This window comes from Anopheles coluzzii, chromosome X (assembly GCF_943734685.1).
Source record: "Anopheles coluzzii chromosome X, AcolN3, whole genome shotgun sequence".
NCBI lineage: Eukaryota > Metazoa > Arthropoda > Insecta > Diptera > Culicidae > Anopheles > Anopheles coluzzii.
This window is the reverse complement of record NC_064669.1, coordinates 14,311,340-14,336,362: the sequence shown is the minus strand read 5'-3', so window position 1 is coordinate 14,336,362 and position 25,023 is coordinate 14,311,340. Positions and strand designations below refer to the sequence as shown.

The 25,023-nt window shown below is 44.9% G+C and overlaps 1 protein-coding gene across 7 annotated transcripts; it reads right to left on the bottom strand.

Moving 5' to 3' along the window:
- Positions 1-158: 158 nt before the first annotated feature.
- Positions 159-20,779, bottom strand: LOC120948380 (E3 ubiquitin-protein ligase Nedd-4-like). Of its 7 annotated transcripts, none has more exons than XM_040364643.2 (13): positions 19,829-20,779; positions 16,881-16,960; positions 16,416-16,706; positions 15,810-15,918; positions 15,586-15,731; positions 15,435-15,516; positions 12,078-12,367; positions 11,819-11,927; positions 8,199-8,904; positions 7,992-8,116; positions 3,844-4,142; positions 3,067-3,759; positions 159-2,989 (listed from the first exon to the last, which is right to left on the bottom strand). In XM_040364643.2, the coding sequence occupies exons 1-13, from the start codon at positions 19,880-19,882 to the stop codon at positions 2,887-2,889; spliced, it is 3,087 nt and encodes a 1,028-aa protein (XP_040220577.2). In that variant the 5' UTR covers positions 19,883-20,779; the 3' UTR covers positions 159-2,886. The 7 variants fall into 7 exon arrangements, with proteins under 7 accessions (XP_040220577.2, XP_040220585.2, XP_040220593.2 ...); XM_040364651.2 differs by having other exon boundaries at positions 8,199-8,901; XM_040364659.2 differs by having other exon boundaries at positions 16,425-16,706.
- Between the last annotated feature and the right edge of the window lie 4,244 nt (positions 20,780-25,023).

The window sequence follows — 25,023 nt, the reverse complement described above, 5'->3', positions numbered from 1 at the left end:
GCTGCATTGCACTGCGTGCTGCCGTTGTTTTGATCAACTTCCAAGTGTCTGGGAAGAAGGTTGCGTCTGCTGCAATGCGATCATCTCACAGACATGGTGGGGGGGGTCAAACGATCTAGATTTCTCCATGTCCGCGTTATCGAGATCGAGTATACGAGTTTAGATGCTGCATAATTTTACTCCTTCGTAAGTTCCACTTTATTTAAAATATGTTTCCATTAAACTCTAACATACAAATTAACTGAAACATTAATAAGTTCTGAACTTTGTTCTCGGGATAGTTTCGAAAGTGCCGCAGCATTGCCAGTTAACTGATCCGTTCTCTCTCTCTCTCTATCTCTCTCTCTCTCTCTCTCTCTCTCTCTCTCTCTCTCTCTCTCTCTCTCTCTCTCTCCATCACTTTCTCTTCTTCTCTAACAAATTTATTTCGTTCGCGCTTCGTCAAAACAAATCGCCTTTATTACAATCCCCTTCCCGTTTTAGTGTAGTATCTGTTGGTTTTTATTTGCCGCTCCTGTTCCGGCCCTTCACAAACACGGGCCCCACACAGTCGCACTGGCAGAGGAATCAATAAATATAGCCTTGTAACATTATTCTTCTGCAGCTCGCAATGGTAAAGCACGAGGGATGGATTATCGTATATAAATATTCTGTTTTGTTTATGTCTTCTCTCCTTTTTTTCTTTTGTTGTTAAGTTTCTCACCTAGCCTTTGTAGCCTTGCAGGGATATAACAAGCATCACACGCTACGCCTGTGGCCCAAACAGCCACGAACAACGAATTAAGTAACAACGAGCAAACATAGTACACAGAAACGTTTGGATTGGATTAGGATGAAAAATACAACGGCGACGGCGGCAGGAGGGGGAGTGGGGGATGCAAGAGAGATAAGAGCTGAGCCAAAAACAGACAACTCTTTGCACAACTCTTCACCCCCACACGAAAAAAAAAACCCCTATCCGGTTTGCAACACTCCGCAAATCCTTTTTACGGGAATCGGCCCCACACACGCATATATATATAACAGCCATTTGTTTTTTTTTGTTTTTCCTTGTTGTTTTCCAGCCTGCTCCATGTTCTCTCTCTTTTCCACGCTACAATGGGGTATTGAGTGGTTTCGTTTAAATATAGTACATCCTTTTAGCTTTGCTTCGTTAGTTAAAAATAGCAACGATTTAGCGTACCTTGGTAGGTACGCATGCTTTGCAGTGCGTGTTCTGCAATTTACTCTTCCCGTATTTATCGCATTTTATCGTTCAATCAGCCCATTTCGTGGTTCACTGGTTAAATTTTGTTTAGCTATTTATTCTTTTACCCTCTTTTTCTCGACACAAACGTGTCGGCTTACTTTCGCAGCCTGCCAAATAATGCTATTGCACTAACATTCGCTACGATGACTTTGAGTCGTTAAATTTAGAATTTAATCGGATTTGTTTTGTTTTCCCCATCCCTAGTGTGTGTGTGTGTGTGAGAGGGAAGAGAAAGGTAAACAAAATTAGGATAAACGATCACTACTAGCCCGTAATCAAATTTAGATACTTTTTCATACTTCTCTCTCTCTCTCTCTTTTTTTCATACTTCTTTCACTCTCTCTCTCCCTCTCGTTCTCTCTATCTCTTTCATACTTCTCTCTCTCTTTTTAACTTCTCTCTCTCTCTCTTGCCTTCTCTATCTCTCTCTTTTCCTTTCTATCTCTTTCTATATCTTTCTATCTCTCTCTATCTCTATCTATCTCTCTCTATATCTCTTTTCCTTTCTATCTCTCTTTTCTCTCTCTCTCTCTCTCCGCTTTCCTTTCTTTAAAAACATACACACACAAGAACATCCGAAAACTACGTTCCAATCGTGTTCCCAATAAAGTAAATGTACAACCCGATCAAGTTATCGATACGTTTCTTTACTATCTTTGCCGACTACAAAAATCCGACCAAAAACCAATTTTGATGGTAGTCGTTGCTTTACCAATGACACCGACGAAATACGACCCTCCCCTGTGGTTTCTAGTGTTTTTGTTTCAATTTTCTGTATCATATATACCTACAAACCCTAACTGCAGGATGGGCTTGGGTGTCTGCATCAGCTGTTTACTCAGTTCTCTCTCCGAGCGTCTGCAAACGAGGATGGGAGGCGCAATGCTTTCTTTGGACTTTTGTTTCTCGTTCACACTGCCACATGGGGGGATAGGGGGCCTTTTCTTTACATTGTATGTCTACGAGTTTTTGTTTATCATTTATCGATGATTTCTCTCCAACGCGGCACTACGGCGCAGGTATGTTTTTTTTTGTTTGTTTGATTTTGCACGGTTTGTTGCCGTTTGGTTATCGCGCACAAGAGTTTCTACCCTTCGATAATGTTTGTTTATCCTTGTTTTCCTTCCTTTTTTGGCAGCTGGTATCAAATATCACGTTGTTTAAGTTTCGCTCACCGGGCCTGTGTTGCTGTGTTGGCCTGCCGCACCCGTCTTCTCCTATCCCTAGAGCCTAGCTATTTCTATTACGCCTAACCTAACTAACCACACATGTTCGAGCAAACCCCCGACCCGAGCGTGTGTACACTTGATTGTCATGAGCCGTCCCACCGTCGGCATCTTCTTGGCTTGGCCGATCTATCGGACTGGGATCGCGCAGCCCCGGCTGACGGCGTACAGTGGGAGGGGTTCGGAGAAGGGAGCGAGCCCATGTGTTGCTTGCGAAGCTAAGAAATTTCTCTAACCGTATTGTTGTTTCGTTTCTTCTTATTGAACGTGTGATGGCATACTGTGTGTGGACGGGGCGTGTGTATGTTCTGTGTCTTCTCTCTCTCTCTCTCTCTCTCTCTCTCTCTCTCTGTGTTGCAGTAAGCGACCACACCAAAACACAGACACACACCGTGAGTATCGCAAACATATCTAATCGACGCCGGCGAAACCCTGACTGCCCTCGACGGCCTGAATGAGACGATCCTTCAGCTGCTGGTAGCTTTCGTACGGTGGCAAGTCTAATCGATTGAAGCTGCAAGACAAAACAATGAGAAAGAAAGAGAGATATGAGAAAGCAAGCATCGGCGAGAAGCAGGCACCGCAACGTACCACGTGTGTGCCCGGGGGTAGTTTTCCGGCGTGCCCCACTTCTCGATCGTGAACATTTGCGGGCCGTTCGAGCCGTACAGCTCCTTGAAGCCGTTCATCGGGACGCGGGACGTGCCGGTCACGAACTGCAGCAGTCGGGCGCGCATCTCGTTCGAGAAGGACAGCACCGCCCGCCAGAACCACTGGATGACGACGTGGTTCGGGTAGTAGTCGCCCTTGTACAGCGTGTTGCGCTTCCAGTCCCGCAGGTCAATGTTCTGGATGCCGCACATCAGCAGCTCCAGCTCGTGCTCGTCGAAGATCTTGAGCAGGTTGAGCGGCACCAGCGAACCGAACCCGTCCAGGAACGCTTGCATCTGCACCTGGACGCGCGACACGAACCGCCACTGGATGACCAGCCGGATGTACTCGTCCTTGTTCTCGTTCGTCACGTCGATGGCGGCCCCGTTCGGCAGCAGCTCGTGCTGCGTCGTCTGCCCGAACGTTTCTTCGTCCACGCAGAACGTCAGCATCAGCTCGCTCGGGTCGTTCTCCTTGATCCAGACGAGCGAGTTGTAGTACTCGGTGTCGACCGCCTCCATGTCCTTCAGGTCGATCGGTTTCTGCAGCATCATCTTGTAGAACGGCCGGATGAAGAACGCATCGAGCAGCTTGCCGTGGTACACCGCCATGCCGGCGATCCGGCCAATGAATCTAGAGTGCGAAACGGACGCGTTAACATATGCTTCCCATGCAGAGGGGGGAAATGGGAAGGCCTGTTCCTTCCCTCCGCCTTACCTAAAGTACAGCAGGTGGTCCTCGTTGCACAGCTCACTGTACGGGTTGATCTGGAGCGTGTAGTTGTCCATCGCCGAGTACTCGAACAGGCCGTAATACGGGTTGAACATTTCCTTCGACAGCAGGTAGAACCATTCGCGCGCCAGCCCACCATAGTCCAGGCCTGCCTCGCCCTCGAACTCGATCCACAGCTTCGTCTTGAGTAGATCGAGCCGCGTGACCGAGTTGATGATCCGGTAGGAATCCTCCATGATGGACGCACGGCGCACCTTGATTTCGATCTTGTTCGGCACGTTTTGCTATTGGACGAGAGTATTTGCAATTAGTGCTGCTGATGCACACACAAGAACGGTGCAGATAACTTCGAACGATGGCGAAATTGGTGAGCTTTTCCCCAATCGTGGTTTCCGATGTATTCATCACCCGAACACCATATTTCAGGAAGCTTTAAACAAGGCATCTGTTAGCACTCCACAAAACCTTTTGGATCTTACCACGTTTGAAATCAACAGATCTTTATAAGCTCGAAACAAACCACAGGCCCCAGCCAGGTAGTTCTAAAATGATGCCCTATTGCCCTTCCAACCTGTCTAGTACAATTGTTTAGCTTTCGTATGTCTTACGAATTATTGCAGAAATCTGAAAGGTCTCATTGGATGATCTCGATACACAAAAAAAAGCTACCCGTACCAATCAAGGAGCTAATGTGATATAACGTCACTCTATTCTGCGGTGAAAGTGTTTGAGTTTATACTCCAATGACAACTATTGAAAGCGTCCATGACGTATTGTTTCTATCGCAAACCGTGGATTCATGCCTCAACGCTCCAATGCCATGAATTAGGTAGAATTTGTTCTGGTTTTTGTGAGCAGCATGGATATGGGACATCAAGAGGACTGAATTTACACAGATCTCAAGAAAATGGACCATTATTTTACAAGGAAGTAGTGAGATACAATATAACTTCCCAATTATTAGTATAATAAAGACATTACTCAGATGTGCATATGTCCTGTTTACCAACACATTAGCAGTTCTGGAACCAATTACTTCACTTTCCATACAAATAATACAGAAAAGAGCCACCTGCATATTGAGTTCTTCGTATAACGAAGAATTGGGACGGATTAAACTCGTTATCCGGTGAGCCACTGTATATCCTAGGGTATATTGCTGGCGAAGCTATCAAAACTAGTCTTGACTAAGAATGCAATAAATAAAAGAGAGTCAAAATTGGTCGCACGACGTCTACAACTATTCAACAGCACTATTAGACAGCAATCACGGATCACTTCTATTAATTGTATTGTAGAACAGTTCGTGATAATCGTGTTTCGTCAGGCCTTCAAGATGACTTGGATATTTTTGTGAACTGGTGTGATTGAAACAAGCTAAGCTCAAAAGCGCTCAAAAGTGTTCTCGTGCAAATCATACAAAAAGTGTTTATGCTATCCAACGAATGGATCAAGTTCTAGATTTAAGGCTCCTTGATAAGAAGCCAAAGCGACAACACTACAAGACGGAATAAACTTTAAAATCACCATTGTCTTCTATAATCGTTGTATCTTATAAAAGCTCTATACTTCGTAATCGTAAATCTTCGAATATGTATCAGTTGGTAAGATTCCTTATTTAACGTAATGAAAAAAACGCAACAACTGAAGATGACACGTTTTGCAATTCTGACCGTATTAATACACGATGTCTTATAGGTTCATAATAAGATTTTACAACATATCGTAGTAAAATTTGAATTTTAAAAATCCTATCAATATTTTTTTCAATCAAAAATATGTTGTAACTCCAACACCCCAACCTGCCAGGCCGCTAATTTTGAGTGGATGATTATGTCTTTTTCTAAGTTTTACGTTTAGCAACTTTTTTTTTCAAAAGTTAAATAAATTTTTCAGTTATTTTACTTGTTGTTCACGATCTATAAAATATGCTTATCATGCTATATTAAATACCGACTCCGACTGGCTCCAGACAATTTCAGAGCCAGCTCCATTCCAATCCAACGAAGCCGGCTCCGCACCAACGACTCCGCACCAACGGCTCCGGAGCCGGTTTTAACAGATTGAACCGATAAAATCCTTTTCAATAAAGTTTCAATCGGGAAGATCCGTAAATAGCTGAGTAAATAATGTTGAAAGGAATTTATAAAAAAAAACCCAAAAATTCACAAGTTTTGAACATTGTTCAACAATAACACAATCACATCGGGTGTTAGCTTCTACACTTGCGAGAAGATAGATTTGTTTTTTACGCTATCATACAATGCCGTCTCTATTGAAATATTAGTCCAGAGCCTTTGGTCAGGAGCCATTGATTCGGCGCCGGCTCCGGAGCCGTGGGTGCAGAGCCGGCTTCGGAGTCATTGGTGCGCTCCGAAACACCCATCACTATTAGGCAGTAACACTATAACAAAAGTATGAATGTGTGTGTTAACTTTCAACCAGTGAATTCTATTTCGGTTGCTTGTAGTGGTTGGTATCATTTTAAACGAGATGATTTCAGTGTTATTTTCAACATTTTGTTACACAGCACGCAATAAAATTTAACTGTAATACAACATTTGAAAGAAAAGACAACGACATAAGCATCCTCTCAAAACATGCGTCAAGGCCGATTGGGTTGTGGGAGTAACAGCACATTTTTGATTGAAAAAAATATTGATAGGATTTTTAAAATTCTAATTTTACTACGATGTGTTATAAAACGTTATTATGATCCTATAAAACAGTTTTCATTCAAATCTAACAAGTAATTCAAAAGATATACGCTTTTAACCGTAGAGTTGGCAACCAGATTTACACACGTAAGTTGGCAACCGGCATACCTGGGTATTCCACACGTTTTGATGCAAAAAATTAACGATTTTCATAGGTAAACAATGCTTTCTATATTTTAATGCTGTAAGCAAGTAGTGCCAACCATATATTCTCTTCTATTTCATTTATTCATTAAGTTTTTCATTTTATTATAAAAATAACGGTCAAATTTAAATTTGGAATCGCTTGAATTTGGCTCGAAAATAGGCACAATACGAAAAGAAGAAGAAGAGAAACGTCATTCTCCATACAAAATGTATGGAATACCCGGGTATGCTGGTTGCCAACTTACGTGGTAAAGTAAAAAAAAATCAAAATAAAAAACTGACAGGCTGTTTAAAATTACAACTTATGCACCAAAAAATCATAAATTAAATGTTGATGGGCTACAGAAAATTTCAGGCCAATAAAAGCAGTGAATCAAAAGTTATTGCAGTTTATAGTTGAAAAATACACGGGTATTCGGTTGCCAACTTAAAGGTTAAATACGAGAAACATCATTCTTCCAAACAAAATGTATGGCCTACGCGGGTAGGCGGTTGTACTTGTGAAGGGTGTATAAACTTAAATAATTTAAAAAGATATTTAAACATTTTTGATATTTTTTAGTTTTTGCACACGGTTAGAAAATATCTTTTCTGAGGCATTTTAAAAATTTGACATCGATACGATTTCTTAATCCAAAGTTATTTTGGAATACAGATGCGAAACTTACCCGGGTAGGCGGTCCTACCCGCTCCACATGACGGTTAAAAGCTTCCATTACTGCTCCAATTTTGCAAAAACATATCGAGCTACGTTCACAGACAGAATACGCAGAGTCACCCATTCAACTTCAACTTCTTCTTTTGGCTCAACAACCGTTGTCGGTCAAGGCCTGCCTGTACCACTTGTGTGGACTTGGCTTTTCAGTGACTAATTGATTTCCCCCCATAGCAGGATAGTCAGTCCTACGTAAGGCGGCACGGTCCATTTGGGGATTGAACCCATGACGGGCATGTTGTTATTAAGTCGTACGAGTTGACGACTGTACTACGAGACCGGCTAACTTCAACTTCAGGCTTCAGAAATACACGATACGATACAAACGAAACAATTTTGGCTATGTTTCCACGAATTAAACAGACTCTAGATCTCTTTGATTGCAGTGAACCGATTTTGGCTTTTAAGAACAGCTCACAGTTTCGTAACTTGACAATAAGGAAGTGATTTTAAGGGCATTGCTTTCATTATCTCACACTTGCTAGGCCATCATATGGTGGACAAGTTCTTCAATATAAACAAAATACACTAGAAACATCAAAGCGATCACTTACCGGTTTTCGTAGCTGCGTCTTCAGGTACTCGTACTTTCGCTTGTAGTCGCGCGAGTAAGGAACCGCCTGCCCGGCGATGTTCGGTATGGACAGCCGTGGATCTTCCCACTGGGTGGTTCTGGTGTCTGGAGGAAGGTAAAAGACAGCACAATAAGTACAACGGAGCCCAAATGGAAACGTTCCATCCAAAGGCCTAGCCACACTTACTGTGATCGATAAAGAAGATACGGCCATCGCTGTGCACCCGCTCCTCCCAGCCTTCCGGCAGCGGCGCTAGCCCGTCCTCCGGCCGGCGCACGTCGCTCAGGGCGGCCGAACCCTGGCTGGTCGGCATCGGACTGGCCCGGCCAGTTCGCGGATCCACCCACGACGTCTTGCGCTCGTTGTGATCGATGAAGAAGACGCGCCCGTTCGGGGCGAGCTGCATCGACCAGCCGGCCGGCAGTGTCATCGAACCGGCGCCTCCGCCAGTCGACGGGCTGCTGCCCGACGAGTCGTTCTCGTTCGACGTCGAGGACCGGGTCGAGGAGCGGTCGTCGCTCGTGTCGTTGTTGTTGATGCTGTTGCTGCCGTGCGTTGCGCCGGTGCCGAACGTACCCCCGTTGTTGTTGTTGTTGTGGTGCTGGTGATGGTGGGGGTGGGTGCCCCCACTGGTGGACGGTCGCCGGTCGCCGTTCATGTTGCTGGAGGCACTGCTGCTGCTGCTACTGTGGCTGCTACCGCTGCGCACAACGGTCTGGCCGACGCCGCCACCGTCCACCATGTCCTCGTCCGCTGCGTCGATTGCGGCCCGCTGCTGCGCCCGCAAGCTGCTGTCACTGCCGATGGACGAGCGGCTCGACGAACGGCGCCCACCGTCCGCCAGATGGGCGGACGATCGTAGCTGCACCCCGCCGTTCTCACCGTTCTCCTGCTAGCGAGAGAAAGAGCGCCAATCCATTACTGAGCCCGAGAACACACGGTAAACACGCTGGAGCTTGCTTGGGCGTGAACAGTGACGGCACAGATACCTCTAACCCACACACACAACAGCAACAGAAAAAAGCACCAGGCAAGAAAGTCGATCGCTAGGCAAGCTATGCACGGTTTGATTGGACAGTTTTCGACACACCGCCACCAGCTGTTGCCCATCTTTGCCTTGCAGCGAGTGCACACGAAAACACGAGTTTTGCGCCAAATTCGAATGTAGAATACCATTTAAGCGGAGTTCGCCATCTCCTGTCACCAACTGTCAAATCGTGCGTCTAACGTGAGAGTGTGCAAGTGTGGCGATGAGTGACAGGCTACTACGATGATGCCTGGACAGCTAGCGGACACAATTGGTTAAGTTCATACATATACACACACGCACACGGACAAGCAATAACTAACCTAACCCAACTATCTTCCATGACAGAAATGTGACAGCATGTATAAGGACTTCGTGAAAACAGTAGCAAAAACAAAAATGTATGACGCGATATTTAAGCTTGAAACTTAAATCCTTTTCTTCATTCGTCTCGTTAAAATTCTACGTCTTCTTCTTCTTATTCTTCTACGAGAAAGGATGTATTCTCTAATGTTGTTCAAACTTTCGTTTGAACAGGTATACCCCCCATCCCATCCTCAGAGGCATACTTTCTCTTATTTAGACTTCCACTATCTAGAGTCATATATCTAAATAAAATTCTATAAACTACCACATTATCGAAGGATTGAAACAGATTTATGATGTAGCTAGTTCATTTCATCTCGGTTACAGGGTAACTCAAAATACTTTCGAGGGTCAAGAGAGACTAATTTTGATAATGTATTGCCAGAAATAAAATTGATCCTAAACCCATAACGGCTCTAGGATTTATCCTAGACCGCGAGCAGCACTGGAACTGATTCCCTACCTATACCGATTGTAGATTTGGGCCTGAACCAGTCCTGGTAATAGTCCTGAAATACACCCCTGACACATCATGAATTGATCCTGAGCGGCCCTGGTATAGATGTTGAACCTAATTCATTTTTGAAATTGATCCCCAACCCATACCGATTCTAGAATTGATCTTGAACCCATATCGACCCTGGACCTGATGCTGCTACATACCGACCGAAGAAATAATCCTTCATTCCTTTGGGTCATGGAAGTGATCTTGAAACCACAACAGGAACTTCTAAGTTCCTAGAACTTACAAAGACACTATACCGATCCTGGAACTAATCCTTTCCCTATACCGGTCTTGGAACTGCCACATATACCATATCAGTCCTTGCATTGATTCCGAATTCAGGAACAGTTCAGGAAAAGGAATAGTTCACGTACCTGGGCAATTCTAGGATTTAGCAAGTAGGTACTGTATGTACTTCGATCCAGTAACTGACTATTTATGGTAGCAGTATAGTCGAATGATCAATCAGCTAACCATTTCCGAAAGCAGTTGTTTAACCAAAAATCAGCGTAGAAATCAGCGTGGTTCTGACCAGGTAATCAGAAAGTAACAAAACTAATGCGCGTTACCTCTTGGTTATTAAACTAATGCTAAAACTTATTTATAGAGGTTAGCTCTCACGTCTAATATCACTGGATTTCACCATATTTGGCTTCATACATCACGGCCCGACGCTATATGTTCAAGGACACGGTCACGATTGAGTGATTGCATTTCAACTTTTTTTTTACTTTTTGTTTTAAAAATGTTGGGACGATGCCAACAAAAAAAACGGTAAGAAACATTCATAGCATTTGGCAAACAATCAATGGAGCTTATTGTACTATTTTTCTCGATTCGTGTTGAGAAGAAAATTTTGAAAAATGCAACATTTTTTTAGTAGTATTGCAGAGAGAATTCATCGAGACGGGAAGCCGCAATCGCAGTAGGCGTCAAATAACCAAAACAGCTATCAGAGATTACTTTCATCTACGCTCACAAAATTGGAACGTCAGCCAAAGAATAAGAATTGTTCTTTCAATTTCGTTGAACTATCTCTTTGTTTCATGTTGGTTGATCAATTTGGGTCCTGATGGCGTTTACATTATTTTCTTTAATTAATTTCAAACCATTCTTTCATGGCAGAAAACTGAAATATTTCACTTCTAAACTGCCAGGACATCGTATTTGATTCATTTTCCGTTGGGGTTTTGATATCGGGAACGAATGGCTTGAATCGACTCTAGAATCACAAGAATACCTAGGCGCTTTCATGGATAAAGCTCTACTACCTGATACATTTCAATGGAATCTTCAATACTGCTCTTTGAAACGGAGTAGGTAGTTGCAAATAAAACCTTTTTTTTCCTAAGCAATGTTCAACTGTTCAACGTCGAGCTATCTCGATTGCAAGAGTAGAATAAGGCTGAATGAGTCGTTAGATAAATTATAAATGTGCGTTAAACATCCAAAAATACCTGAAAAAGACACAAAATAACTAAGGGAAACTATGGGACCTAAAAATAATTCCAACCAGCTTCAATCATTTGTTTGACATCATTTCGAACTCGCCACCATATACACAAGTGCTTATACATACTGACCACACACATTCCACGATAGAATGCCACACCGACTTAACCCAAAAAAACCAACAAACCACACAAAACCAAAACGTACACACACAAAACAGCGCACTCCCGCAAGTGGACAGCACACAACCATGACGAGCACAACAAATTTTCACGCTGCTTATCAACCGATTTCCACCCCAACACTGGACAATCCGATACACCCGAGCACGGAAAGCGACCAAACACACTCTGGCCCTACAGCACGCAGCCGCAAGACCTGCTGCGCGTCAAGCACGCCTGCACCAGCGAAAGCACCTAGATCTTTGATCTTGCAATGTCGGCTGGCGCGTTTTACCTCGGCCGTGGTTTGGGCGGGTTCCTCCGTCAGTTGCTCGTGCCTGCCTGGACGGGCCGTGCACTGCTGCCCCGCTGCGCCCACCGTTGTCCACCGCGAAACTGCACTTCTGTAAAGCGTTCCCGCCGGAAACGGGCGTACACAGTAGTGTCACAATATCACAGCGACAATTGGAAAATAACAACAACAAAGAGGCAGATTGAGAGAGAGAGAGAGACTGGGTTGTGCAAAGTACGATCGAGAAGTACTCGGGACGAACCTGGACCGATTCAGTGCCGCCGCCGCCCGGCCTGGTATGGGGACGGCCCGCGTACTGCTTCGCACCAGCGCGGCCGGCAGCCGGGGCGGTGTACTCAGATGCCGGTGTGCGGACTGAGCGGGTGCAGCACCCGAACGCAACACTACGGTGTGGGTAGACTCCTTTTCGGCCGAACCATCGGGACGGGCGCTGCTCGCGAGACTTCCGTTCGACGCGGACACGAGCGAGTTGCTACGCGATGTGTTGAGCTGCAGGGCGGCCAGATCCGACCCGACACTGCCCGTATCCGACTGAGCTCCGGGAGAGAAAAAGATCGTTTGAAGGGCGGGTGGTTTGAATATTCGTTTGTTCAGAAGGAAAGAAAAAAAATGTGACCCTTACTGTAGCGTCGCTGTATGAATCTTAAAATAGTAAAACTCCGACGCAACATGTAATCCAAGGTTCAAAAGACCCTTAAAAGTACTGTTAGGTTTAGGATTTTTTTTACCTGTATTAATATGAATTAATCTTTAACCAATCCGATCGAGTCGTTTTTAAATATACACAAAGTATCCTTAACATATAGCTCTGGCTATGGCTATGAAAAACTGGGAAAGAAAACCATCGGCAAAAGTGGCCAAGTCCTACGTTTGACCCACGTTTGATCATTTCCTGACACAAACTAACAACCATTACCATACATGTGTTTAAAACTAATAATGAAGCAGCCTTGACCTTGGCCGCTCATTTAAGGCAGCGATGTCAAACTCATTGGACGCGGCGGGCTTTGATGCAAAAGTTAAATAGTTAAAACTTTGATGCAAAATAAAGTTGAAAAATTAACTTTAGCAGATTAATTTCAATAGGCCATACACTTCAAATAATTCCAAACTGGCCATGACTTACTGCATTGGTATATTCAATATATGATAGTAAATTTAAGTTGATATTAGTGTCATTTTGATTATCAATATTTTTGAGCTGGTATTGGTTGTGAACTGCATTTACATGCGTTAAAAACAGTGAATTTTTGCTTTTGTTGCTGCCCAAGCTCCATAAATTACTACAGGTTGGTTCGTTCAGTCCAGACTTTGACAAATCTTCATTTGACAGTCGAGGAGTGCAAAGTGTCATACACGTCGTTAGTAACCGTTACTCCCGTTAGTAAGCTTGAGATCATTTGTAACATCCTATCACAAGTAACAAGTGTTTGTGCTGACACCTGATTTCATCTTTGTTCTAAATAAATTTTGCAGAAGAGTTATGTTCTAAGCTGCAACCATACCTAAAGAGAGTTTCGACCTTTCCCAAAACAATATGCCAAGAAATGTGAGGCCTTCCATTTTAATTCCTATTGGTTGAGTAATATTGTCAATTTTTCCAAGTTTTTTCTTTTTATAGTAATTCCTTTTTTGGGCCGGTCTGGTGATACAGTCGTCAACTTGTACAATGTAACACCATACCCGTCATGGGTTCAAGCGCCGAATAGACCGTGGCCCCCATACGTAGGACTGACTATCCTGCTATGGTACCAATAAGTCACTGAAAGCCAAGCTCCCTATACTAGTGGGTATAGGCAGGCCTTGACCGAAAACGGTTGTTGTGCCAAAAAAAAAAATGCTTTATTGGTAAGATACTTCCGGACATTCACGGTTTTGTATGAGATAAAAGCTAATACGCGAGTTGTTTCTTTAAACAAATGTTCATCAAATATTTTTTAGTAACACATTTTCTCATGGGAAAGGTTATAACAATATTTATAACATTAAATTTTAAAAACATTTTCGTTAATTTTACTAAAATTCTCTGGAATTGGATACTTATTTTCCTCAAGTTTTCCTTTTGGTTTTTCCTTCTACAATTCGAACAGTTTTTTGAATTCTGGTCTTTTTTTGTGCATACACGCATAGAGAGAAGTTATGAAAAAAAACCCGACAAGGTTTTGTGACGTTGCATGGTCTGACAATTAGTAGAGAAACCTGTGAAGAAGAAAATCTCTTCATATTTCAGGTGTTTGGCATTGACTGACTTGTACTGTAGAAAGAGAAATGCTTCTATAAATAAATTTTGGTTTAAGTGGTCGCGGGCCACACCGATAGACCTCGCGGGCCACCAGTTTGACAACTCTGATTTAAGGAAAACGCCGGAAAAAATATCCAAAAAGAAAGATTGTAAAAAAATGCACATAGAGCACAAGAAACGGTTATTTTAGTGAGGGTGGCTAAAGGATGGGACATGATATATCAGTGGTTCAGATTGCAACTAACAAACATATTCCAATTCCTTGCATCTGATAATTTTATGACGAATTACACTCTTTATGCGAAAGTCCGCTGAACAGAGGATTTCCTAAGGATTATTTTGGTTACTTCCCGTACATTTTTGGATGCTTTCCATTTTTTTAAATTATTGGGCATAGTCCAGATGTTTTCGAACCGTTTGCACTGACTTTCAATGGGACGATGCCAACAAATCGTAGGAACGATGCGAAAATATCTGGAAAACGGTGATAAAATCGTGAAACAAACCCCAAAACAATTACGGGAAGTCAACCAAACACCGCTGTAAATATATTAGTATACTTCAACATGTGACCACACATGGGCGGCATGACCCGAAAGAAAAAGAAACTGTTCCGAACAATCTGTACCAAGATTAAATAAAAAAAAAACAATTCAAAATGCAAGCAATACTGACTACCGAGCGTCTAAAAAACAACGACCAAAAACACACCCAACACACACGTGGTCGTGCAAAAGTGAGCTACCGGAACCTAGCTAAACAACAGCCACTCGGAGGTGAACAAAAACTGCATACAACACACACGCACACACACACACACACACAACCTCTAATGCGTCGGCGCAGAGCAGATACTCCGTGATCGAAACCTCCGGGCTGCGCTCGGGCGACGAATCGATGGCGAGCGATTCGGCGGCGGCGTGGGCCAGCGCGTCCACCCCGACCTCATCGTTGTCCGCGCTGGTGGCGATCGCTTCGCCCGCCTGCACCTCGATCGCCCCGCCCGCGACCAACCCCGGGGCCAACGGTTCATGCTCCCGTCCGCCCTCCTCCTGCTCGTCCTGCTCCTCCTCCTCCTCCTCTTCCTCCTCAATGTTATCGAACGAATCGTTATCGATGCTAATGTTGTCCATATCCTGCTTGAGAGCCCCGGGAAGCCCGCGTGAGCATGCAAAAATTTAAATCAAAATTGAACAAAACAAAAACAAAGAGAAAAACGAACCAACGAGCTTCGATCGCGCATGCAAACAGCGAATTGGGTTCGTTTAGTAAAAAATCCGAGTAAACGCCCAGCCGGACGCAAAGGAGCAAAGGAGAAAAATCCTGACCGAAGGGATGGCAGACCACCATACTTACCGTTGCGCTGTCGTCTACGCTGATGTGTACCCGGCGCTGGAATGCAACGTCCATATCGCTTTCGGCGATCGCTTCCATAGGCCTGCAAAGAGAATGAAGCCTGCCATTAGCTCTCGGGTGCGGCTCGGGCTGGTCCTGGCTGGCCACTTACACTGCCGTGGGACGTTCCCACTGGGTCGAGCGGGCCACATGATTGACGTAGTAGGTGCGACCGTTCGCGTCCTGGCGCTCCTCCCAGCCCTGGGGCAGCTCGAACGCGGCCGCATTGCTGGTCGAGGAACGCGGCGTACTGGCAACCTACGCCGGCAGAAGGATGAAGAGGGGGAAAGATAGTGATGCCATCGGTACCGAGTTTGCCAACTGGCTCCTACTTACGCTTGGGACGGGATTCGAGTCAACCATCTCCCAGTCAGTCTCGTTGCTGTCCTGATCGACAATGAACGCGTGGTACAGTTGCAGCTCGCCCCGCACATTCGAACGAGCGCTGCAGAGTGGCGGGAACGGTGCGAGATGGGTGTGAGAAGGGAGAAAATATTAAAAACAAAGCGACATAAACCAGCAAAGTGCTACACTATTCAAGCGGGAAGGAAAGAAATACACGTGTGTTGCTGCTGCTGCTGCTGTGCTCGCTTGAAAGCAGAACGCCCCAGTCGCACACGCTTCTAAGCACCAAATGTACCTTTCCAAACCAAACAAAGGTCCGTCCCGGCTGCACGGGAAAGAAAGAAAAACAAAAACTACCCCGCCAAACTAACGGCCACCTGGAACTGACCGTTCGCAACTGCGCAATCCCTGGGTCCCCAGGTCCTAAACTGGCGCAAAAATACAAAAAAAAAGAAAACCACAACCGAGGCGAGAAAAATGGAACTTCTATAGATGGCGAAAGCCCCCTCCAAACCGAAGGAAAGTAAAATTAAAGACCTTAAAACATAAACAATAAAAAAAATAAAATAAAAAGAAAATAAACAAACTCAAGCGTACCGAACTGACCTGCGCGGTCGCAGTGGGTAGCTACGGATCGGGATCTCGACGCCCGGCCGCTCCTTCGGCAGCTGATCGAGCGACAGCTCGACCATGCCGAGAAAGTCGTCGCGCGTGAGCCGATTCTCGTCGAACACCTGCAGCACCAGCTTGTGCTCGGCCGGGTTGACGCGCAGGATGAACTCCTCGTTCCACTTCGGGTGGAGCGTCCGCTTCTTCGTCTTGGTGAACTTGGACAGGACGGTCGCGTCACCGCTGATCTGGTTTACGTCAATGCGCACGTACGGGTCGCTGTGCGGGTGCGGAAATGGGGGTTTTGTGAAATTAATTAGATTGTGCCGTTTGCTGGAGAGGGGGGGGGGGCATGTGGGTGTTTATCATCTTTGCCGGTTTAGGTTTTGGGAGTGTGTGTGAGCGTTTTCTGTTATATTTGTTTTTGTTTTGGCAATACAAGCGAAATATTACCTAGCGCCAAATATATCCTTCTTTGCCAGCTGCAGCCCAGCCACGACCTTAATCCGCAGTGGGTACGCTCCATCCATGGACTGTAAAAGAAAGAGAGAGATAAAAAGCGAGAGACAGAGGGGAGGATTAGCATAAAATATATGTATAAATATTGCTTGTACACAAATTGTGCAAGTTGTTAATATTTTTGTTTTTTTGTTTTGTTTTTTAAATTGATTGGCTTGTGAAAAGTAATTGTTTCCCAGCCTTTAACCAACAAATAGTTTCATTTTTCCGTGATCTATCGAATGCCAGAGCAATTTGCTACCAGCACTGGAATCCAATTTCAAGGAATCCAGAACACATCGGATTAGATATTCAGAAAAGCTGAACAGATGGCGTCACAGAAGGAAGGATAGCAGACATGGATTAGAACATGGAAGCCGACTAGGATCGGAAGAGACAGTACTCATTATGAGTAGCTCAATAGGGACGAAGGGACGAGTTATGCAGTAGGAATGCCTTTCGTGATGGGTAAAGTTGGCAAACATCCGGAATCGACTCCGATCTGACTCCGAAATTTTCGGAATCCACACTGGAAGGTAGGTTTGCCCAGCATTATCCGGAGCAGTTTGGAAATGTCTGGAGTCGACTGGAGTCGTCTAGAGTCTTTCAGAGTCCTCCATACGTCCAGAGTCGTCCAGAGTCGTCCGGAGTCTTTCGGAGTCGTCCAGAGTTTTCCAGAGTCGTCCAGAGTCGTCCGGAGTCCTCCGGAGACGTCCAGAGTTATCCAGAGTCGTCCAGAGTTGTCCGAAGTCGTCCGGAGTCGTCCACAGTCGTCCAGAGTCGTCCAGAGTCGTCCAGAATCGTCAAGAGTTGTCCGGAGTTGCCCGAAGTTGCCCGAAGTTGCCCGAAGTCGCCCGAAGTCGCCCAGAATCGAAATCGATTCTAGTCAAGACATCCGGAGTTGACCGGAGACGACTGGTGCATTGTTTTTTTGTAGTCAGGCATTCCATCTCCGACTTCAATTTCTACTGACTATGGTCGATTCAAACCTGTTGAAAAAGTACACGCACAAAGCGAAATAGGAAAAAAGCACCTCGAAATTTAATACCTCCTGCCGACTCTGGACAACTCCGACTCCGAGAGACTCCGATTCCGCCCTACTCCGGACAACTCCGAACGACCCCAACTCCGGAATTTTGGAGTCGTCCAGAGTCGTCCAGAGTTTTCCAGAGTCGTCCAGATTCGTCCAGAGTCGTCCGGAGCCTTTCGGAGTCGTCCAGAGTTGTCCAGAGTCATCCAGAGTCGTCCAGAGTCCTCCGGAGACGTCCAGAGTCGTCCAGAGTCGTCTGGAGTCATCCAGAGTCGTCCTGAGTCGTTCGAAGTTGCCCGAAGTCGCCCGGAGTCGAAATCGATTCTAGGCAAGAACTCCGGAGTTGACCAGAGACGACTGGTGCAATGTTTTTTGTAGTCAGCCATTCCATCTCCGACTTCAATTTCTACTGACTATGGTCGACTCAAGCTAGCTATTCTGAGAAAGAAAGACCTGTTGAAAAAGTACACGCAAAGCGAAATAGGAAAAAAGCACCTTGAAATTAGATGCCTCCTGCCGTCTCCGGACAACTCCGACGCCGAGCGATTCCGATTCCGCCCTACTCCGGACAACTCCGCACGACCCCAACTCCGGATGCCGAGAATTTCGGAGTCGGATCGGATTCGTGGGTGGGCTCCAGAGAGCACTAGTCTACATCATTCGGTATTCCAAGCATCTATACAGTCCAGTTCCGTATTCCGTATCGTTTTAGAACCCACTGGCACTGCATTGTGCGGAACAGGATATTCTTCAGCAAGCAAATTCAGCAATAGTGATAGCCACTGCAAAACTTGCCAACATGATCAAATGTGCACAGAGGGGCAGGGAATGCTACCAGCTGTGGCGAAATCCTGAAATCCTTCGTGAACCTCCGGGAAATTATTATACGCAGCCTTCAAAACGGCCCATCTAAAGTAGTCGGCACGAGAAAACAAAAAAGTCAATAAAACCAACCACCTAAAACAGTTACAGGGCTTTTTCCATCCATACCCCCCCCCCCTCCCCCCGGGGCCTGCTAAGCAATCTAAGCGGGAGTATATCGGGATTTTGGGAATGGTGTGCCACAATGACAACAACATTTCACAGCACCACCACCACCACCACAGCAGCTGTATGCGTGTGTTTGTGGGTTCTTTTTTTTGTTGCTCTTCTTCTTCTCGCTGCTCGTCATTTTTTCGGTTTCCGTTGGGCCTGCGTGTGCCGCTGCCCCAGCAATGCAACTCAAACCGCCCCACCATCCTTTCCCCTGCCACTGCTCCTCCCCCCCTCCCCCCTCCTCTTCCTTCCGAAACGCCATCACACACATGTTTGGGTGGCCACACGTTTTCCGTGCTGCAAATGTCAAATGTGAATGGTCAAATCGATTTTACACCACCGCCAGGCACGGTGGTTGTAAAGGAAAACGGTGCTGGAATGGTTGGGGAAGGCAGGGAACGGGAGGGGAGGGGCAGATGGGTGGTTCTTACAGTCACCACAATGAGGGTTGATTTTTGTTGCCCGCCCGGTATGACTCACTGTGGGTGGGCATGTTTTGTTTTTTTTTTCATTCACCTGTCTCTTTCTCTGTGTGTACGTGTGTGTCTATGTGTCTTCGGTCGTGTTATCGAGCCTCTGAGGCGAAGTTTTTGGTGGGGCTTGTTGTTGTTGTTGTTTTTTTTTGTCTGTTTCTTCTAGAATGGGTGGGGTACAGCAGACGAACGGTAATACAATACAATAGAAGTACAATACAGGGTGGTGGTAGTGGCGGAGGACGGATGCGTTTGGGAATCGATAAGCGCGCTCGCTTCTTCCTCTTCTTCCCTGCCCCTCCCTTCACGCTCGATTAGCACCGGCGATCTAATCAGCGCTCCAGCGCCCCGAAGTAAAAACTTACTTGCTGTCCATCCGGTGCAGCTCCCGCACAGCCATTTTCGTCGACGTTTGCCATCGAGCTGGGGTGCTCGGTCCGGCGAGCTTTGTGGTCAACGGGTTTAGGGCAAAACGGGCTCAAAGGACAATGCCGAACGCCGTCCGCTGGTTGAAGAACTGCTTGATCGGAGGGGGTGGGGGGATGCCGATTCCGGCGGTTGATCGGTTGATGCTTCCTCACACTTTCCTTCTCGCTCTCTCGCTCTCACGCACTCTTTCGCTCTCTTTCTTCCGTTTTATCGCACAAGAAGGGAGTGATGGTTGTTGGCGCTGGTTGATTGAGGGCGGCTTTGGGCCGCACAAGCCAACTAGGACTATTTACACACCTGCTCCTAGCACGTACCACGCGCCGTGGGAGGGAAGGGGGTAGTTGGAGAAGGGCTGGGTGGTTAGTTCACAACACACACACACACGCTCGCGCGCTCGCTTGCTACGGATAAGGATGCGCTTGGGCGGCTCGGGGTCACATCGTTCCGGGGAGGGAACTGTCGGCAGCAGCCGGACGTACGGTCGGATATGGTTCTGGTGCCCGGCCCGCAGCGGACATCCAAGGCGGGAAGGCAAACAGGCAAACGCAGCTCGATGGCACAGCGGGGATGTGTTTTGGAGTGTGTGTACCCTCTGTACCCTGCTGCGGATGAACGCCACTATTAGCACACGTACGGACACATACACACACACGCACACACGCGAGCGCTCGCTACAAACACAAGCGCCACAATCACTGCCCCGTCGGTGAGGAACAAAACGCTACGCAACTGCTTTGCAATTAATGGGTCGAAATTTCGTTTCTAATCTAATAAACACTCAGCGAAACAGAGAGAGAGAGAGGCGCTGTCGCTGTGTGTGCGGACACACACACCGGAGGGGTTTGTGGGAAGGTGGAAATGTTAAAGATGAAAAACAGACAGCTCGCTCAAGGCGCGTTTACACCCCATGGGAAGGTGCTATAGTGGCTTGCGCGAGGATTACTGCCAATTTTGAATAATGTGTTTCTGTGCTATAAATTTATCGCATTGCAAAGAAACAAAACCAATGTCTTCGTTCTCAAGGGAAACACACTACTAAAGCAAGGCATTTTAAACTTATTAGCGCTTGAGCATCGTGTAGCCATGCAGGAAGGTTGACTTGATTCTGACACTTTGTTGCGTACCAAAACAAAACAAATGCCTGTACAGGGTGACCCGGAAACTACCTTCACTTCATATCTATAGGCGAAAGGCCATGGGAGTGACAAAATGCTGAAAACTTTTTCAAAGCGTGAGCTTTTGTAACTTGTTTAAGCGAAAGGCCACGGGAGTGACAAAATGCTGACAAATTTTTCAAAATGTGAGCTTTTGTCACTTTTTTGAGCTTTTGTCAAAATTTTATGACCTGGAGCAGTCAGGAAAAAAAGTTGACAAAAGTTGACAAAATTTGACGTTCGTGAAAAAGCGTTAACAAACAGCTATTTGGCGCAGTGGTGACCCATTGTTATGATAATAATGCTAAAATGCATGATTCTAATTGATTTATGTACCTAGTTAGTGCTTCTTAAACAAACTATCACTGATATTCAGATGTTGGAGCTTTTTGTCGCTCTTGTGTATGTTTTTGGTGCGGCCACGAGAAAAGCTCCCCAAGTGCCACAAATCCACTATACGATCACTAAACGGCTTCTAAACGACTCAAGTTCTCTACCTAAACGGAATATAGAAAGACTTCGTTTAGCAGACGGCAAACGACTCATGCATTCTAAAAATAGCAAAAAGCTGGTGGCGCTATCTGTTGGTGGGATACCCCAACCAGTTGAGCTTCATCGCTTGGAGGAGAGCTTTCTCATTTCCTCTGTACTGTTGTATGGTTTCGCATTGAAGTTATGCATCGCTAGAACTAGAACGGCGATACGATTGTTTAAATACTAAACTCCAATAGAAACCATCAGCACTGAAGCAAGTGAGATTTGAGTAATGGTCGTTGGTGTTGATACCCACGTATCTTACCACACGACCATTCATATAGATTTTTGCTCGGAAAGTTAGAAGGCTATATAGGTCATGATAAGATGAAACTTGCCGAAACACATTGCAAGAAAAGGATAGCAATATAATAATCAGTTTTAATACGCCATCTATTGATCAAACCAATGAAGCTGTGGAGCTTTCTTTTTTTTTCTATGGATATTCAATTTTCCAGTCGTTTAAGCTTAATCTGTGGCGCTTGGGTCTTTTTTGCAGTTGACAAGCAATTTTGACAAAGTTGAAAAAATTTTCAACATTTTTTCAGCTCCGTGGTCATGCGCTATTTGAGCTTTATTCAAAATTTTGTAACCGGATGCAGCCAGGAAATAACGTTGACAAAAGTTGACAAAAAGTGACAAAATTTAACGTTCGCGAAAAAGCGTTAACAAATAGCTATTTGGCGAAGTTGTGACCCATTGCTATGATAATACAGTAGAAAGTCGATTATCCGGACAGCTCCGGACAGCCACGGAAAATAGTCCAATAAATGTCAAATTCATACAAAAGTTAATAAATTCACTGGTATTACCAAAAATTTACTATGATTCATTCGATTAAGCAATATTAGAATTTAATTATCATCACAACTAACTGGTTTAAGTAGGTTAAACAACTATTCATGAACAAAAATGAAGTTCGAAAATAGCACTAGACACTAGGAAGCTGTACAAAAATAACGTTTACGAACTTGAATATCGCTTTAAATGATCGCACGATTGCAAAGCTGTCAGATTTATGCGCACGGTTAAGCTGTCCGCCGGTTAATCCGTTCCGGATAATCGACGTTCTACTGTAATGCTAAAATGTATCCCAAGTGCCACAAATCCACTAAACGACCACTAAACGGGTTCTCAACGACTCAAGCTTTCAACCTAAACGGAATATAGAAAGACTTCGTTTTTTCGACTTCGTAGAAAAATAGCAAAAAGCTGGTAGCGCCATCTATTTATGGGATACCCAACCAGTGGGAGCTTCCTCCCTTGGATAGCAATCTCATTCCATCTGTACTGTTGTATGGTTTCGCATTGAAGTTATGCATCGCTAGAACTAGAACGGCGATACGATTGTTTAAATACTAAACTTCAATGAAAACCACCAGCACGTTTAGGGTTCTAAACGGCTCAAACTCTCAATCTGAAAGAAATCTAAAAAGAATTCATTTAGCAGATGGCAAACGACTGATGCATTCTAAAAATAGAAAAAAAAGCTGATGGCACTATCATCTGTTGGTGGGATACCCAAGCCAATGGAGCTTTTCTTGCTTTGAGAGCTTTCTGCTTCCCTTTGTACTGTTCAGGAAAATCAGTCGTTTAAGCTGAATCTGTGTGCGGTACGGGTGAAAAGACAGAAAGAACCAAACTAGCTTCACGAGTTTGACTGTATGTATAATAGTACTGAATTTAATCAGAAATAATAATTTATCAACTATATTTTGGCTGTAAAACGTAATTTCCAACTTTAGTGAAATTCGTCTTTTCTTCTTCTTTGGCATAACAATTGTTGACAGTAAAGGCTTGCGTTTACCACCAGTGAGCTTGGCTTTTAAAGTGAAGCTAGTTTTGAATACATAAGAATCTTGGTCGTATAATTCTTGGTCACAAAACTGATGGCTGCTAAATTATTGGACGCAAAACCAGTAACTTACATCAAAAAGACTGTAAATACGGTCTGAATGATGACCAAAATGGGCAACATAAAATTAATAACTAAAGTGTTGTTCAACACCAATCTTAGGCAAGTGTCCCGAGCGCCACAGGTTAAGACACAGATGTTTTTAGTGGTGAAAAACGTATATATTTTGAACTTCTCGTAAAACGCCTGTGAAATTGAACGTGAAATTTCGTGTTTTTTTGCTATGTTTCAATAAATATACATCAGAATATGGTTTATCGTACACCAAAAGAAAGGATATTCAATTCCCCAAACATCTAGACTAAAAACATATTGAAATAATAAATTAAACATTTTCTTGTGATTCCCCGCTTTGTTTACGGTGCAAAAAAAAAGGTCAGCTCAGCTTCGTGCGGGCTCAAAGTCTTCTGGATCTCACCAGTCGGTGAAGCCCATAGTATGCATAATTCCCTTGTACAATACGTTTCTGAATTTTGCTGCTGATGTTGTTGTCCAAAGTAACGACCGTCTCAAGATTGTAGAACTCCTTTCTTCTTCTTCTTTGGCATAACAACCGTTGTCGGTCAAGGCCTGTCTTTGTACCCACTAGTGAAATGAGCTTGGCTTTCAGTGACTTATTGTTGCCATAGCAGGATAGTCAGTCCTACGTATGGGGGCACGGTCTATTCGGGGCTTGAACCCATGACGGGCATGTTGTTAAGTCGTACGAGTTGACGACTGTACCACCAGACCGGCCCAGAACTCCTAGAACTCCTTTACTACCTCGAGATTGTCGCCGTCAACTAATCAACTGCTTCTTAGATGTTCTGAGTCTCCGGCAAGCAGGTATTTCGTCTTCGTCGCATTGATTATCAATCCTATTCTTGCTGCGTCGCGTTTTAGTCGAGTGTATGCATAACACATCTCCGCTATCGTCTTCCGCGAGCTCGAGAAATTGGATAGACCGGTAAAATATCATACGACGGATGTCGTTGTCTAGTTCCGCGCTTAGTCTAGTTCCGAGCAGACAGGAGAGTTGGAGACCTTACCTCCAACCCCTGTGGGATACGAACGTTTCCGGCATTAGGTTTTATACTCTCACCTTGCACTGCCCGTCCTTAGTGGTCTCCAATGGCCGGGGGACACTGTCCGTACTCGCTAGTGTAATTTCGCAGCTGGTGGAAGCTTTGTTTGGTCATCGAGGGAATGGTCATGCCGGATCTCAAAATTAAGTATTTTTTCCATCGTTTTTTGTCATGCATATGTATGCAATGCGTGCAGGACATGTGCATCTACCTTTTACAAAACTTTTCTCGTCCGAATAAAGCAAAAAAACATGGAAAAATAACATATTTTCTGAAGCGGCTTCAAATTGTTTGGCAAAATGCTTCGGTCTTAGGAGGCGGAGCAACAGCTCAGGAAAGTGATTCCGCTGTATGATGTTCTATAGCTCATTCCGATCTATGGTATCGTAGGCAGCAGGCAATAATATCGATTAACAGGTGGTGTGTAGGAATCTGGTGTTTTCGACACTTCTGGAGATCTTCCC

Excerpts from the sequence above, each read along its gene's own strand:
- LOC120948380 (XM_040364643.2), bottom strand. The coding sequence starts at position 19,882 with ATGGCAAACGTCGACGAAAATGGCTGTGCGGGAGCTGCACCGGATGGA. Across the intron at positions 15,919-16,415 it reads CGACCGCGCAGGTCAGTTCG|CGCTCGTTCGAATGTGCGGG; the intron begins GTACGCTTGAGT and ends GCCACTCTGCAG. Across the intron at positions 3,760-3,843 it reads GACCACCTGCTGTACTTTAG|ATTCATTGGCCGGATCGCCG; the intron begins GTAAGGCGGAGG and ends TTCGCACTCTAG.